The sequence below is a fragment of the Emys orbicularis genome, chromosome 1, assembly GCF_028017835.1.
Source record: "Emys orbicularis isolate rEmyOrb1 chromosome 1, rEmyOrb1.hap1, whole genome shotgun sequence".
Taxonomy (NCBI): Eukaryota; Metazoa; Chordata; order Testudines; family Emydidae; genus Emys; species Emys orbicularis.
The window spans coordinates 127,168,646-127,186,922 of NC_088683.1; the positions used below are offsets into that span (position 1 = coordinate 127,168,646).

An 18,277-nucleotide genomic window follows, 5' to 3' on the forward strand; every position below is an offset into this window, starting at 1 on the left:
CTCTTGAGTACTGCACAAGTCTTGGGCTTCTTCAACATCTCTACCAGTGATGGGAAAGCCTCCAGCATGAAGTATCTGTGTTGAGTGTGCTCCTACACTCTCAGGTGCATTTTGAACCATATATTCACACAGGAATTTTACAAGTGACTGCTTGTTGGATGCCATGTTTAGAAACTTGTTCCATGCAGGAATAAGGCATCCACCAATCACCTAGTATTTCTTGCATCCAACTTTCAATCCTGTCTGGTGCTGTCTTTCTGCAGTTTTCACAGAGTTACTGTTGTCATATCTGTCAAAGACTTCAATTACAGAATTAGCTTCATCAAAACCTTTTAGAACCTGCCTCACATACTCAGCAGCCAATTCATCAAATGTGTGGAATTTGTCTCCAGCCATGATTTGTATGACAGCAATGGTATCTGTGATGTACACTGTGTTTTCCTTGTAGCATGCTCCTAGCTCATAGATTCTTTCAGCTTGAGCTTCCAGCTGATACCCTTGTGACTCTAGCAGACCAGGTGCCAGCTTTTGCCAAGGCTTTAGACCTCAGCTGACTAATTCATTGCTGGAAACCAGTCTGTTTCACCTGTGCGTTAGTATGGTTAAGATGGGTATTGAACTTATAACAAGGTCTTCAGTGTTTAGACTATGTGAAATGTTTGTAAATTGCTGCATGCTTTAATCCCACTTAAATATTACCTTATAGCATCTGATAAAGATATTATATGTGTTTGCTTTGTAACTGTAAAAATGTTTGCTCTGAAACTATGGACCCAATCAGGAGGTATCATCTCCTGCCCATCAAGAAGGCTTAATCAAAACTAAAGGGTCATTGTGGGACATCACAATACAAAGACTTTGTAAATTGCCCCCTTCCACCCAGGAAAAGTCTATGTGCAAAAGGGCTTATCCCATCAGCTTGAATTCTGGAAGAAGGAAATAAAAATAGCCGACAAGAAATGTTTTCATCTTTTGCTGTTAGGACTCTCACAGGGCTGGAGCTATGAAACAGAGCCAGAGATCCCCAGGGTCGACCTGGGTTAGCCCTAAACACATTCAGAGCTGACAGATTACTACAACTCTGTCACCTTTTGAAACCATAGCCTGTAACTCATTGGTCTATATAAGTTTGTCTGCTTTAACCTTGTAATAATTCTCTCATTTCTTTTCTTAGTTAATAAATCCTTAGATAGATTACTATAGAATTGGCTATAAGCGTTGTCTTTGGTGTGTGCTCTAAGGTACAAGCTGATCTGGGGTAAGTGACTGGTCTCTTGGGACTGAGAGCAACCTGAATTTTTTGTGATCTTTGGTTTATAGCAACCATCTATCACTTAGTCCAGTTTGTCTGGGTGGCAAGATAGACTGGAATGCCCAAGGGGACTCTGTGACTCCATGGTAAGCTTTAGGAGTTCACACTGGTTACTGAGTTGATGAAATCTAATTATAGAAAAAACAACCAGTTTGGGGTCTCTGCCCTGCTTCTTGACAGTCTGCCCTGAGGTTGGCACTCATGGTCATGCACTCCAGACAGCGTGACAGCCCTAACTCAGCTTTGTCTGTTCTTCTCATTGTTCCATCAGCATGGAAGAGGGATATAGGCAGAGGTCCCATTGGGACACCAAGAACATGCATCTGGCTAAGGACAGGGCTCTGCAGAAAATGTCTGGACTGATAGCTGCTGTGATTGTCCTACCAGTGCCAGACTCAAATTTGATTTTCTTGGCCATGTCATCAAATGTTTTGATGCCAGATTTCTTGACTGGACTGAAGAAGCTATGTGTCCCATCAGAATCAAGTACACCTCTCATAAATCTTTCCATTTGTTCTTCACCAACATCTGCTATTTTCAGTAGCAACTCTTGTACATCTGCTGTTATATGCAGTCCAGTAGATATGTTGATAAGCACCTCTGGATGTGATTCAGGGTCAAATGGGTTTGTCATATTGTTGCTATTATGCTTGAGAAGAGCTGAAAAACGCTCTTCGGTGCAGAGGCAAAGACTTGTTTGTGGACTTCATCTGCACCACTTGTTGTTAGGCTACTTCTTTCTCTCACAGCTTTTGCAAATTCATAATATTGTATTGTGTGTAATGTGTATTGTTAACTCCAACACTAATACTCACCTGTCTGAAGTGTCACTGAATTTAAAAACTGGTTTCTAGAATATTTCAAAGGCTAGTACTGCATGCGTAGGCAATTACAAATTAAAACTTTCTACCATGCAGACTAGTTGCTACATTGTATAGACAAACGCTTATAAATAGAGAAGCGTTACGTTAGGGATTCATGTACATTTATATCTACCCCCATGCAGTACAAACTGTGGGCACCCAAACTGGTGTACAATCTTCAGTGTGAGACTGATCTGGTCAGCAAATTTCAGCTGAAACTATAGAAAACTATTATAATGACTTTGACAATTAAGAACAGGCGATGTGAAAACATTTCATGTTAGTATATTGCAAAATGTTGATATTCACTATTTTTGCCACATGCTAAACAGCTTCATAATTTCTGGGGGGGGGGGAAGTATTTGAACATGCAAGACAAATAAAAGCTTTTATGTCATGTGGTAGCTTTGACCAATAATAACCACATTAAGGTGTTGAAATTAACTTTAACAGTAAAAACTGTAGTCATGGTCATCTTGCAGAGTAGCAAAAAATGACTCACTCATTTTGGGTATCATTGTTTCACCTCATTTGCAGGCTTGTGCAACCACTTGACATCACATCATATCACATCTAAATGTACATAAAACACTGGTCTACAATTTTTGAGAAGTCATCTGCTTCAGAGATAAAATGTGCTATTTATTATGTATTTTGATGTGCTGAATTCAAATATGACAATTAAAACAACTGATTGGCTACTGTTTCTAAGATATTTAAGTTTTTACATTTTATGTCTATGTATATTGTGTACATAGTAGAGTTTTAATCATAAATTGTAAACCTAGGTCTTTTCATGCGTTTATGGTTGCTTTACATGATAATATTTCACCTGTCCTGTTTATGTAACACTTTAAAAATCAGCAAAAGGGTTATATAAATAAAATGTATTATGAAACAAAAGGCAACAAACTATTATGTACATAGTTTAGTCCTATTCAGTGTCTACTCGGCGCTTCTTGGCTTGTCTCTTGGATTCATTAAATGGAGCATCTCTTGTCACTGTCCAGGAATAGTCTGCAAGCATTGATGGGCTCCATTTGCCCTGATAGCGTTTCTCCATTGTTGCAATGTCCTGGTGAAATCGCTCGCCGTGCTCGTCGCTCACTGCTCCGCAGTTCGGTGGAAAAAAATCTAGATGAGAGTGCAAAAAATGTATCTTTAGTGACATGTTGCAACCAAGGCTTTTGTATGCCTTGAGGAGTTTTTCCACCAACAACCTGTAGTTGTCTGCCTTGTTTATTTCCGAGAAAATTTATTGCCACTAACTGGAAGGCTTTCCATGCCGTCTTTTCCTTGCCACGCAGTGCATGGTCAAATGCATCATCTCGAAGAAGTTCACGAATCTGAGGACCAACAAAGACACCTTCCTTTATCTTAGCTTCACTTAACTTTGGAAATTTTCCATGGAGGTACTTGAAAGCTGCTTGTGTTTTGTCAATGGCCTTGACAAAGTTCTTCATCAGACCCCGCTTGATGTGTAAGGGTGGTAACAAAATCTTTCTTGATTCAACAAGTGGTGGGTGCTGAACACTTTTCCTCCCAGGCTCCAATGACTGTCGGAGTGGCCAGTCTTTCTTGATGTAGTGGGAATCTCTTGCACGACTATCCCATTCGCAGAGAAAACAGCAGTACTTTGTGTAACCAGTCTGCAGACCAAGCAAGAGAGCAACAACCTTCAAATCGCCACAAAGCTGCCACTGATGTTGGTCAGAGTTTATGCACCTCAAAAGTTGTTTCATGTTGTCATAGGTTTCCTTCCTATGGACTGCATGACCAACTGGAATTGATGGCAAAACATTGCCATTATGCAGTAAAACAGCTTTAAGACTCGTCTTCGATGAATCAATGAACAGTCTCATCAGCGTATAGCAGATGGAATGTTTGGATAATGCACAGTCCACTTTTTCTTCTTTGACACACCTTTCCCAACTGGAGGCACCATGCAGAAGTAACAATTGCTGGTATGATCTGTTGGCTCTCTCCAAATCATTGGCACTGCAAAAGGCATAGATTTCCTTTTCCTGTTCAACCACTGGCGAAGCTTTGTTGCACAAGTGTTGCAGCATATGTGTGGGGCCCACCTCTTGTCCTGATCTCCAGTTTGGCAGCCAAAACAAAGGTGATAGGCTTTCTTAACCATAGTGGTTATACTGCGCTTTTGTGATGCAAAAGTCACTTCACCACGAACATAGCAGAAGTTATCTGCACTGTTCACACAAGTACGAGGCATCTCTGCTCACTTTGGCTAAACAGAAATGTGTCCCTTTGCAAAATCAAACACTGACAAATAAGAGAGCACGACACTGTATGATTTCTAGAGCTGATATAGGGCAATTTGTTCAGCAGAGCGATGTAAGCTTCGTTATGATTGCATCATCCATGACTTCTAGGAATAAGATGATGCAATTCATATCATGTATGACGCAATACCAGCTTCAGATTGCATCATTCATTGTTTTGCCTAAAAAGCAAGTACTGTCCAAACCCAGTCATAGATTTATTCATAGATCCAGTCAAAGATGTATTTTAGTCATTTCTGGTTTAAATTGAGATCCCTTCCCTTTATAACTCACTTATCCTCCGCCATTCCCAAGTCAAGGGTCGTATATACTGACCCAATAGCATATCTTGAAAACTAGAGCCAATCAACAATTTTAAGCATCATTTTCGTTCTCAGTGACCCAGAATTAGTAAAGTTTGACTACATTTATTTCAGAAGCATTTTGGCTGTAGAGCAGTGAAATAAGCTTTCAAATGATATGTGAGGTGGGTGTGTGTAGTGTGGGTTGATTCAACTCCTAAAATATGGCCCTTTTTGGAGAATTGCCTATAGCCACTTGGAAATAATGGGATCGCTGCAGTTTCAACTTAAAAGCTTTTTATTTTCTATGGTCCTCAGCTTTCTATATTTTTCTTCCACAACAGGGAGCTGCAGTCCTTACATTGCTTTAGGCAAAGAGAGGGAAAATGGTCTAATGAATGGGTTGGGGTCATGAACAGCTCTCAGGGGCTCAGCTCACAAACATATTCCCTTTCTTTATGGCTGGATGGTGGAGGGGTCCCATAATTTATGGCGGCAGGGGCTTGAAACAGTTTTCTCTTGGAGGCAGGTGTTATGGTATAGAAAAAGAACAGCGCTGGTTTAAAAAAAAGAATTAAACTTATTTTTGATTTAAAAAAAAATGGCTTTTCAACAGTAAGGAAATTTTCATGAAATCAAATTTTAGCTGTCCAATTTAAGGTGCCTTAGATACTGTAAGTTGGGGACCCACAACTCAAGGTACCTCAAATCAATGGCCGGTTTGCTTGAGGTAAAATGCTTCTATGCTTCTGTATCTGAAAATGGGGATAACCGTGCAGAACACTACATTATTGGGAGATGATACATTAATGTGGAGGGTGGGATGGGAAAAAATGGAGACAAAGGGCCTGATTCAAGCATGCCGCTGTACTAATTTTAACCTGGAGTAACTCCATTGAAATCAGGCCCACTGCGGTAAATCAGGCCCAGGGCTTCTACAAACATATCAAACCCGTATCCAACAGCGTAACAATTACCAGACAAGTTGTGTTTCACGTCTTTTCCCCTTCTCGTTATGTAATGCAGATAACCAACTATTTGAACTGGGTTGTAAGAAATTTAGCTGACTTGGAGGTGCAGATGGGCGCAGTGAAAAAAGTGAACAGTTTCCTGACCATGGAGTCTGAGAACTACGAAGGCACTATGGGTATTGTACTATAATCCTTTTTATTTTTTGTAGGTACCATAAAAGCAAGCACATTTCATTTCTTCCATTCATGATCATGCAAAAAACACAGAGACCTTGAGCCAAATTCTGTTCTCATTTACATATAGAGGCAGATTAGGGGTTTGTGGGGCCCTGGGCCAGAGTAAGTGGCAGATTAGGGGTTTGTGGGGCCCTGGGCCAGAGTAAGTGGGGGCTCTCCCCCCCCCACCTCGGCGCGCCTGCCAGGGAAATGGGGTTGTGGCACAGGGCCTTCCCCCACCTGCCCGGTGCTCCTGTCGGGGAGCTGGGTCAGGGCGTGGGAGCTTCCCCTGCTCCCCAGTAGGAGTGCGAGGCGGGTGGAGCAGAGCAAGCTGCCATGCCCTTATCCCGCTCCCCGGCAGGAGCGCTGGGCGGTTGGAGTGGATCGGGGTGTGAGGGCGCCTCAATTGGCTGGGGCCCCTGGGCACCGGCCCCGTTGGCCCAGTGGCTAATCCACCACTGTTTAGCTGGGTGCACTCTCAATGACATCGAGAGTACCGCACAAGCGAACCCACTCAACCTGTGTGTCAAGATCGGGAAGCTCGGTGCTAATGGTCCTGTGGTGCAGTTCTCAGCTGCATTCCAGCACTGGCGGAGGGTGCAGTCTGAGCAGGTGCCATCCTGCCTAGCTCCTTTGGAACAGAATAAAGAAAGGATTCCTAATGTGATTACAAACGGCTGCATGGCAAAGGGGAAAGCGCAATGAGGGTGACTCGACGATAGCATTTGCCTTTGTCTACTGTCAATATTTAAGACCCTTCTCAAGTACCGAAAGACTGGCCACAAGAGGGGGAAATCAAGATTGAAGATTTGTGTGTCCGATATGAAAATAACCTGAAGCCTGTTCTGAAGCATGTCAAGGCTTACATCAAACCAGGACAGAAGGTAATGTGCCGTCCTCACTTCAGGCTGATACCTTTATAGCAACTTCTGTCATTTGTGGAAACGAGGACTCCTCACTAAAGATGGCCCATTAGTAAGAACAGCATCTAAAATACTTGAACGTATAGATGTGCAAACAGAGCCAACATTTCTTGCTGCACCCAAAAGATGGCCTTGTGGCTAAAGCAAAGGGCTAAGTTGGGAACCTATGTATTTCCACCTTCCTCACGGATGTCTTGTGTGGCGCTGGGCATAGCTCAATGGTTTGAGCATTGGCCTGCTAAACCTAGGGTTGTGAGTTCAGTCCTTGAGGGGGCCATTTAGGGATTGGGCGGGAACTGTCAGGGAGAGTACTTGGTCCTGCTAGTGAAGGCAGGGGACTGGACTCAATAACCTTTCAAGGTCCCTTCCAGTTCTATGAGATAGGTATATCTCCATCAGTCATTTAACACCTCTGTACTACATTCTATCCCATCTGTAAAATGAGGATGAGTTAGACTTACCTACCTTGCAAATGTTAATATTCATGATCATTTGAAAAGCACTTGGAAATCCTGAAGTGGAAGGTATTATAATGCCATATAATATATTGAAAACTATTAATTATATTATTATAATAATCATTATTATAAGTGCCAGAAGCATCATCATCAGCAATTATTGTGATATTAGATATTTCACTTTTATATTGGCTATAAAATATTTGATACTGCCTTTTTCAATTGCCTTTGGTGGGGAGAAGAGGAGTCCCTCGGGCTCTGATGCAGCAAGAAACTGAGGCATGTTTCTAAATTTAAGCACATGAGTAGTCAATGGGACTACTCGCATGCGTAATGTGAGTCGCATGTTTAAGGGCCTTGCTAAATTAAGGCCTTGGTGGGCAGGCTAACCTGTATGTGTGGGAACAAGAGTCACCATGACCAAGCATCTGATTCAATTTATACCCTGAGCGCTCAATACTTTGCTCATATCTAGCACCTTGAACCCATGGACCTTAAAGCATACATTCACTCCTGATGTCCCCTTAAGAAATGCACTGGTGAATAGAGGATGAGACCATGGTTACATACATGTCCCCATCACCACTGGATCTGTTAGCAATGTAGACAATCATAACTATCCCATCATTGTGCTCCCTAGCATCAATAGCAGCCCTCATACATATGCTCCCTGCTGGAGTGCACACTACAGAACCCTCTCCCAACTCCTGTGCAGCCGTATGTTTGTCCCTTTGTTTTTAAGTTGGTTTGGGGTTTTTATCAATATGGGTTAACTTTTAAATGTCCTTACTGGGTCTGTGAGTTTGGATTACAATTCCCTTCTTCCCAAGATTGACTTCAGAGCAATGACAATTTCCTTTGCTTTGCAGGTTGGGATCTGTGGTCGCACTGGCAGTGGAAAATCATCATTGTCTTTGGCTTTCTTCAGAATGGTAGACATTTTTGATGGTTAGTTGCTAAGGCTCCTCATTAGCACCTATTATAGCTGTAAAACTGGTACCCCGTTCCCTACTCCAGTTCTTCAGAAGCAAGCAAGCAGATTTAAGGCTTATGTCTAGGCTTTCTGTCCTCTCAAAACACTTGTTTTGGATCAGGTGTATTACACCCAATCCTTCAAAGTCCAGAGCACCTCCTGGCAGCAGCATTCAGTTCTGCACGAAGTGCTCAGCTCATCCTAGGATCTGGTACTAAGTCCCTATTTTATGGTCTGAAAGAATAATATACTGTGTCTAGATGGGCAGAGAAAATACGTTACTCTCTGGTGCCTATAGTTTTTTCCCCACAAATTAGACATCTGCCGTAACTGAACATGGTTCAGTGTGAGTAAAATAGAAACAGGTGTTCAATAAATGCAGTTCCTTGATATTTTTCTTTTATTGTGACTCCCCACTGTTACAATAGAAGCTGTCTAAGGATTCCGATGATTTTGGAGGCCCCTGCAGTACTCTTATTCCGAAGGCATTCCATCATTTCCACCCAGAACTGATTATATATCCAGAATGTCTGCCCATGAAATCCAATCCGAGATGGGAGGATAAATACATCAGATGCTCTTAGGTTAATTCACAGGTTTATGCCCATCTTTTCCTCTCCATCTCTCATATATCTCCTTTCTGTCTGTCTTTCTCTTTTATTTCTCAACTCTTCCAGTATCTCTGATTTTTCTTTCTTTGGGAAGCATTGACTTTCTTCTCCTATTTTCTCGACTCTTTCATAGTCTCCCTTTAACTCTCCAGTGTCCATCTCTCTTCCTCTCTCCCTCGTTAGACTGTCTCTGGTCCCTTTGCTCCCATCTCTTCTGTTCTCTTTCTGAAATCCTGGCTTCATTAAACTCATTGGCAAAGCTCCCATTGACTTCAGTGGAGCCTGGATTTCATCCTCTGTGTCCATCTTGCTTCCTCATTCTGTTCGTTCTTTGCACTCACCTGTATTCCATGGTGACTCCTCCCCACCAAGGATTACCAGCTTTCTGTTCCTCTTTGGGAGCTCACTTCTTTTAGTCCTTTTTCACCCACCCGCTCTCTTTTCTCCGGCATCTTGCCCTAATCTCCCCTTCTTCCTGTCCCTAGTTCCCATATTTCCTCTCTGCTCTTCCCTGCCTGTCCGACTCAGGCCTTCTCTACACTACCGGGGTAAATCAACTTAAGTTACACTACTCCAGCTATGTTATTCACGTAGCTTAGGTCAACTTACTGTGGTGTCTACACCACGTTGGGTTGATCGATTTGAGTCTCCCATCGACTTACCTTACCCTTCGCATTCCGGTGGAGTACCGGAGAGCGCTCTGCCGTCGATTTAGCGGGTCTTCACTAGACACACTAAATCGACCCTTGCTGCATCGATCACAGCAGCGTCGATCCCTGGTAGTGTAAACATGGCCTCAGGCATTCCCATTTCCTCTGTTTTCTTCCCAGACCTCCCCAGATCATCCTGTTTTCCCCTCCAGATTATGTTCCCCCATTCACTAGTCAAACCAAATCCTCTTTCCCCGCCCCCCCCACCCCCAAGATCCTGTCTCCTCCTTCCCAGACTCCCCACTTTGCATGTGGGGAGGCAGAGGTGATTAAGTTTATGCTGCCACAGCTGAAGGCCAGTGAACTAATTTTGCCCCAGTGAAAATGTAAGATAATCATATTTTAAACAGTATGGAAGAAATCCTGGCCCCATTGAACTTCAAGCATGTGGGTGATCCCGCTGCAGTCAAGTTAAGCATGTGCTTATGTGCTTCTCTGGGTCAGGGCTAGAGCACGCAGCACCTTGCAGGATACAGCCTTGTATGGCTTACAAACTACAAGATGAGGAAAACTGGCAATAACAGATGGGCCACTTGGAATTTCCATTCATTTATCATGGCCTGGGTGAGATCTGGTTTTTCTAACTATTAGCAATAGGGCTAACAAGTTCAGTTTAGGCACATCCCCATGTTGGGAGCAGCGCGGAGCTACACAGGAGCTCTAGGAGAAATTGTGCAGCACAGAGGCAGTATCCCTGCTGGGGCTTCCCAGTGCAAATGCAGACTGAGCCTGATGGCTACATCCCTCATCTTAGTCCCTTCTACACACCTGCCCCCCACAGTTCCTGTGCTCTGGGAAGCTCAGGGGATGCTGCTGTGCATGGACTTAAGGGGAGAGACTTCTTATGCTCTTCTCATCCTTTCCTACTTGCAGAGCAGCTGGTCACAATCTGGCCTGTCATTTTTTTTTCTCTAAATGCCAAATGTTGCCACACCTCACACACCACATGGCAATTTTCCAGGTGAAACCCATACACGCACTGATGTGGTGATGAAATCCCCTTTGCGTTAGTGAGTATTCCAGCTGTTACATGCAGCTTCCTTTATTGGAATGACTTGCCGGGGCTGCAGGGTGATTAATGCAATTTGTTCCCATTACACTTATGGTAGCTGAACAATATGCCTTGTAATTCATCTCTTTACCCTGTCCTTAGAAGACACTGATCTATGGAAACTGACACTAATGGGATTAAAATGCCTGAAAGCTGGACATATTCTTAATTTACTCAGCCACCTCTTGTGAAAAAGTCACTCAGTTTAGATAAATCTTTCTAAAGTTCTAGGTGTGCTTTGATATTTCATATTATGGCTACTTGAGTGCACTGCACAAAATAAACTGGCATAAATTTGAAACAAAGGACCCAATTCTACTCTGACTGAAGTCAGTGGGCCCAGAAGAGGCCAAAATATGACAACTACATTACCTCCTCTTGTTCTCTCTTCCTCTATTTGGCTGTAGATCTGAGGGTGCTCACACTAAATTATCCTTTTAATGGCATCATCAATCATGCAGCATGGAAGCAAAATATGTCCTTTAAGGGAAGAAGGAAAAAAAAAAAAAGAAGAAGAAAGAAAGAGAGACAACAGGGCATCAATACGCCTGTTTTCCTCTGGGTTGTGTTATTATATATGAGCACCTTCCACATGTTTATAGAGCCATAAACAGCTGAAGGAATGCAGTCAGTCTCAGGCAGTTATGTTTAATCTTTCCGTATGTTTCTTACAAACAGTATGATGCTTGTGATGTCCTCACTTTGTGTGTCATTTCAAACAGGGAAGATTGTGATTGATGGAATAGACATTTGTAAACTGCCCCTGCATACCCTCCGTTCCAGACTCTCAATTATTCTCCAAGACCCCATACTATTCAGTGGTTCCATTCGGTAGGTATCCATTCTCACGACCGCTAGGGTTGCATGGGGGTGTGCATGGGAGATGGTACCACAGAAGTAGCTATGGGATGGGGTGATATGCAAGGGTGGGGACCTTAAATTCCTATTGCTGGTTCCACAATCTTCTCAGAGAGCTCTAGTGACATAATACCACAATGTGGCCTGGGAATAGGCCAGGATGCTGGAATATAACAATACTTTGTCACTCTTTCCCCTGCAGCTTTAATTTGGATCCAGAGTGCAAGTGCACTGATGATAGGCTTTGGGAAGCTCTGGAGATTGCTCAGCTGAAGAACATGGTCAAATCATTGCCAGGAGGTCTTGGTATGTTTGAACAAGGCCAAGTACCCATGAATCTATGCCAGCCCATAAAAAAGAGCCACATCCATGTATAGCTAAAAAGAAACAGTTTGACTTTTTGATGTCTCTCTGTAGGACAAGGGGAGCGAACTGTACAATGGATTCTATACTTTGAGCCTCCCTGTAATGGATGTCAGGCACTTGGGCCCAGATCCTAAGACGTATTTAGATGCTTAACATTAGATACCTAAATATCTCTCAGGATCTGGGCCCTGATGAATATTCCAACAGTATACCAGAGAAATGTACATGCTGTGCTGCTGAATGATGTTTTAGCTTTCTACTTATTTCAGTGAAATATTGATGTGGCACATCAACAGGTGGGGTGGAGGGACCAGTTGTCAAAGGGTTAAAAGCTTTTAGTCTTGCAGCAGCAACTCTCTGATTGCCAAATGAAGCTCCAACAGCTGTATCTCCTAATTATGTCACTGATCGAGCATTTCCCTTTGCATTCCAGGTCTGGTTCATGAAGGAAAACCAATTATACACATTCCATATTATTAAAACATAACACTAGGCCTTCCCAAATATGTTAACTCCTTACTCCATGATCATGTGAGATGGTCTATTGTCCTCATGGTGATGGTCCCAACAGCTGGGTTCAGTTTCCTCAATACCACTTCATTCCAACACTCATCATTGTATTTTTCAGGGGTATTACTGATGTTTGAACAGCTCTTGCACGGAGATTTTATGGTGTACATTGAAAGTCATTTATGATATTGATTTGCTCTTTTGTTTGTATGGGCAACTGAATAAAACCCTGAGACAACAGCATTTAGATGGCATAATCCTTAAAGCTAACTATGTTACAGATGCGGTGGTAACAGAAGGGGGAGAGAATTTCAGTGTGGGGCAGAGACAGCTCTTCTGTCTGGCCAGAGCCTTTGTTCGCAAGAGCAGCATTCTCATCATGGATGAAGCCACGGCTTCTATTGACATGGCCACAGTGAGTATATCAGTTACATTGCTGCTACTTGCTTTGCCTTTTAAGAGGCAAAAAGAAATTGGAAGTCGAGAGCAAGAAGTTGGTACTGTCTTCCCTAGCGGTCATTCATGATAACTTGTCTTTTTATCTTTCAGTTATTTTGTTTTTAATTTTTATTTCTGTGGTGAGGGGAGAGGGTTAAAGAAGAATCCTGCTACCAAGCTGTGTTGCATCGCATCAGTGAGCGTCTACCACAAAGACAGAATGCAATATACTGTACGGTCCTGAGTCTTTGACGGTGAAGGGCACATAGTGTGTAAGAGAACTGAATAACTGTTGAACCTTTTTCTTGACAGGAAAACATTTTGCAGAAGGTTGTGATGACTGCCTTTGTGGACCGCACAGTTGTAACGATAGCAGTAAGTATCGACTCCAGCAGATGCCCCTCCCCACTTTCCTCATTCTTGCAGCCGCTATACTTGCTTTTCACCAATTAATTATTGCTATGAAAATAAAACTAAGACACAGGCTCAAACCTGCATCTGGTTCCACAGTTTTGCAAATAGTTTTTATCTGTAAGGTGGGCCAAGTGAAAACTCTCAGATCTGAACAACCAGAACTTTGCAGTGGAGTTTGGCATCGGAATCTGGATCCCATTACAAATTTTCCCATTGAGCTTAATCTCTCTACTCAGCTCAAATTAAAACACTGGATCCTACCACCACCGAAGTTTGGGGCTAGTTCAAAATCTGGATTTGAAATTTGCTGCTTAGACCCATCGCTAGTTTCTACAACTGTAACATGAACTGTGACTTTAAAGGCTTTTCAGTGCAGTGTCTCAAATTGGATTGTTCTCTCCCCATACGCCTTTGTTTTATTATCGTGGTTTTAAAAATTGAAGAGGTGGAAAATATTCAGATTTCAACAAAAAACAAGAAAATGTTTTCAGCTAATTGTTTGTAACTTCCCCCCTTGTTTTTCAGTCAGCTGTAGGTGCCAATATATAGGCCAGGGCTTCTGTACATATGTAAGACCACTGCCATTGCAGGAGCCTCAGGCACTGTTGTACCTTGATTCCTCCTGTTCTCCGCCTGTAACTCTTCTGGGCTGTAATACTTTGGTCTAATTCTGTTTGTTGGGCTTTGTGTGGAGGTGGCAGGGCAGTGTTTAGTGGCCTGTGATGTAGAGAAAGCCAGACTATGGGCATGTCTACACACACACACACTTTCTGTGTAGCAATCTGGGGTGTAAATCTACAGCGCGCCAGTGTGCCATTGTAACAGGGGGCTTGGAAGGCCCCAGTGGTTGGAGTACTGGACTTCCAGCACTCTCCTTCTGTGATCAAGGTGCCTCAGTCTTTAAGGTAGGATGGGGTAGGGAGACCCGGGTCCTTCCGCTTCTCTGGGTCCCAGCCAATGGCCCTGTGTATGTCAACCCCTAAGTAAGGGATCTCCCAGTGGGGAGTCTGCATCCACTGCCCTGAGCTACTTCCTACTGTTGCCCCTTCGGTGTGGTGCATGGCCCCATAGTCCAAGTTGCAGTTGTGGCTTATCTCTAGTAGTGCCCCTTCGTGGACCCTGGGTGGAGTCCTGCTGCAGTCCCAGGTTCCTCCGGGCAGAGAAGCCATAAGTTTGGTGGGGTCAGAACCCCCACAAGGTCTCTGCACTTTGGTCACCCGGTTCCTCTCAGGCGGGTGCTCCTAGGCCTCTTTCTCCCTCTCCTTTGGCCAGGAAGACGGTGCTTGGTTCCTGGTGGCTGCCTTGGCTGGCAAGCTAGTGATCCTTCCCGTAAGGTAGGGAGGCAGCTAGCTCCTGCCTCTTTGCCAGTCAGCCCCAAACTGAGTCAGGCTCCCTCCTTTTCTCCCCCCTCCAGGTCTGGCATTGGCTGCAGGTAGAATTGGGCGGGGCTAGCTGGGCTCAAAGGCTCTCTTTAACCCTTTCCGTGCTAGTGGGTGGTTTCTCTACTTCATCACAGCCATGCACTAACTGTCCATGTGGACCCTGTTGATGAGCACTAAAAGTTCTCTAGTATACTTTGACATACTGCTATAAACCCCTGTACATTAGTGCTCACTAGGGAACATATAGTGTGCAGCAGCAGAGCCCACATGGACAGTTAGTGTGTGGTACGCTGGAATGCTGTAGATTTACACCTCAGTTTATCATACATTAAGTGGTTGTGTAGACATGCCCTACTTGATCTGGTGCTTCCTTTTGGCCATAAACTCTATGACTCTAAAATATATATATTAAAGAGACCTTAAAGTAATTCCACCCTGTGATGTGCTTAGTTGGCAGTCAGATGTTCTGTGTGTGAAATAAATTTTTGCTTCAACAGCTGTTTCACTTGCTTTGTCTGGGGTATGATCGATTGGTTAGCTCGTAAGATTGGAGTCAGCTCTACTGGGTTCTGTTTCCAGTTGTAGCAGTGACTCGTGATATCGTAGGAAAATCACTTAATCTAATTCATGTATAACGTGCTTTAAGAACCTCAGATCCATAAAAGCATAACACACCAGTAACGAACAAATTCCCATTCATAAAACTGTCATTTCAATTCATGTCTGATTTGTACTGTTTCTCTCACTAAAATACTGCTTGTCTATGGCCTTCTATTTTCCACATCACTGTTTGGAGAAAAATAGCATTTGCTTATTTGGCTTTCCTGTTCTTCACAAAGCATTTTCCTTCAGTTGGCTTCACGTTCTTTCTTCCTTTGTGGCTGATCCTTCCTCCTATTTTTTCTCCCCACCTACCTGTTCTTCTTTTCAGCACCGAGTGTCTCAGATCTTGGATGGAGACATTGTGTTAGTCCTTTCTGAAGGTGTTCTAGCTGAGTGTGATTCTGCTTCAAACTTGCTCCTCAAAGAGGATGGCCTGTTCACCACTTTGGTGAAGACTAACAAGTAGACTCTCTCAGTCACACTGCTCGCAAGACTTCTGGCTCTCTGGTAGTTACCTTTAGCTCTTTAATTATCTTAGCTCTGCTACCATTCTACTGCTTTGAGATGACAGTACAAAAGGCCATTCATTGCATTCTATTACTTTCAAATGTTGTTTGTGTTTATTAAGTCCAAAATCCTGCTTTAATGAATGCACTAATCTTTAATAGAGTAATTACTCTATTAAACATAGTAATACAAATTATAATTAACTACTTAATAAATAATTTCTTTTGAAAATAATATCTGAAATGAGTTGCATATGTCTGTCCAGATCTTGGTGGACATGAATCCACATCACAAATGACACTTTTGTTGGCAGTCTCAGAAGAGAGACCAAGGACTGAATTAGCCTGGAAACTGAACTACCATCTCATCCCTAAGGATGCCCTTCCAGATTGGGGTTGAGATATACTGGTAGGACAGCATGGGGAAGAACTTGCACTACCATTTTTAGTGTTCTATGGTTAAATGGCAGAGTTCAGTCATTCTCCAGCACTGTCACTCATGCACCAGTGCTAAATTCACAAAAACAAAACAAAAAAATGCATTTAAAGTAAAGAAACAAACTCTTTATTCCCTTAATGCTATTGTTGCCTCTTGGACTTGGTGCAGGACACATGAGTCAGTCCACGTGTAAGTGAACTGTTCCCTTGGGAATGGCCAGATGACACAGATTAGTGGTATAAGTCAGGGGCTCTCAACCCTCTCCAGACTACTGTACGCCTTTCAGGAGTCTGATTTGTCTTGTGTACCACCAAGTTACACCTCACAAACTACTTGCTTACAAAATCAGACATAAAAATACAAAAGTGTCCCAGCATACTATTACTGAAAAATTGCTGACTTTCTCATTATTACCATATAATTATAATAAATCAACTGGAATGTAAATATTGTACTTACATTTCAATGTATAGTACATAGAGCAGTATAAACAAGTCATTGCCTGTATGAAATTTTAATGTGTATTGACTTCACTAGTGCTTTTTATGTAGCCTGTTGTAAAACTAGGCAAATATCTAGATGAGTTGATGTACTCCCTGGAAGATCTCTGTGTACCCCCAGGGGTATACGTACCCCTGGTTGAGACCCACTGGTGTAAGATTCAGCCTTGCCTGAAATGACAAGTCCAAATCACACCAGCATCAACCCAGCCCTCAATTCTCTCTCTGGCACAAGAATTGGATTCCATGCAGTGTGTGTGGTTTTAATAGAAACATAAAACTCAAAGCCTCATCTAATCTGCATGATCACAGAAAAAACAAATGGTACTTTTTATGAGTACAATTTGTCTGGGCCCTTGATCAAGGCATCCCAAAGAGGAAGGTGTATATCAGTGATCCTGTACCTATATATAGCAGGGGTTACTCCTGGAACCACGTCCAGGAGTTTAGTTCCAAATGGCCAGTTCCACAGGGCCCAATCATGGAGAGTGCTGAGAATTTATTGAATCAATGAGCACTGAGTATATTCTGAACCTCTCAGGAGCTGTTCAACACTATGCACCATGGGACTCAATCTTGCAGACACTCATGAACATGCTTAACTTTACGCATCTGAGCAGTCCCATTGAGTTCAAAGGGGCATCTCACATACAGAAAGTTATGCAGATGCTTATCTATTTTCAGGCTCAGAGCCAGGGCTTGTAAAGCGCTTTGAGATCCCTTGGGATTAAAGTTGCTGAATAGGACCTTATCCAAAACTCACAGAAGACAATAGAACTCCTACCATTGACTTTACTAGATCAGGTCCTAAATGAAGGCTATTATTATAATGAGAATTTCTGTATGCTTTTGTTTTATCACAGCATCGGGTCCACACTATTCTGACTGCTGACCTGGTCATTGTGATGAAACGAGGGAATATTTTGGAGAATGACACACCAGAGAACCTGCTATCTCGGGAAGATGGCATCTTTGCTTCTTTCGTCCGGGCTGACATGTGAAGAGTCACTAAATCGCATGCTGTATTTTTAATAGCTGATTTTTAAACAAATGAAATCCAAATATTTTCTATTCAATGTAGTATCACATTAGCCTTTTCAAAGGTTTTTTTTTCTTCATGTTTCTATCTTTAAATAATAAAACCCATTGCAATCCATGTATGCCTCAAAGCAATAAAAGTGTCACTGTACCAAATGCCATTAAACTTCCCACACACACGTTTGCAAGAGTTTGATTTCTTGGGAGTTTGGCATTTTCCTTGGGAGTCATCGATGGCATTTTTCTTTCTTGTAATGAGCAAAAGCATTTGCTGCTTTTAGGAATGGCATATGTTATACTAGAACCAGTGATCACATGGTTTAGTTTATCAAGAGAGCTAAAGGGCCTCCAGGGTATCCTCCCCTAGGAAAAAAATAACTACATGACATTTGGTGTGATCTGATGCATTCCACAGACAAGCTTTGCCTGCCAAAGTATCTTTGTAAGCCAAGGATAAAAATCTTCCCTTGAAAGCATAATGTAGCAGAATCCAAAAGCGGAAATTCTCCTCTCCTCCACTTTATTTCACATGCGCAAGTTAGAACAATGCC

At 42.7% G+C, this 18,277-nt stretch overlaps 1 protein-coding gene across 2 annotated transcripts in view; it reads left to right on the top strand.

The window, feature by feature from the left end:
• Positions 1-17,689, top strand: part of ABCC9 (ATP binding cassette subfamily C member 9) — a 111,108-nt gene extending 93,419 nt beyond the window's left edge. The window contains exons 31-38 of one of the 2 annotated variants that reach the window (XM_065399835.1): positions 5,786-5,906; positions 6,700-6,830; positions 8,197-8,275; positions 11,395-11,503; positions 11,733-11,836; positions 12,688-12,821; positions 13,157-13,219; positions 17,552-17,689. In XM_065399835.1, the coding sequence (XP_065255907.1) occupies positions 5,786-5,906; positions 6,700-6,830; positions 8,197-8,275; positions 11,395-11,503; positions 11,733-11,836; positions 12,688-12,821; positions 13,157-13,219; positions 17,552-17,689 (879 nt within the window). Of the gene's footprint in view, positions 1-5,785; positions 5,907-6,699; positions 6,831-8,196; positions 8,276-11,394; positions 11,504-11,732; positions 11,837-12,687; positions 12,822-13,156; positions 13,220-15,571; positions 15,710-17,551 lie in introns of those variants that run through there. The other variant, XM_065399843.1, reaches the window with a different exon arrangement.
• The last annotated feature ends 588 nt before the right edge of the window (positions 17,690-18,277 follow it).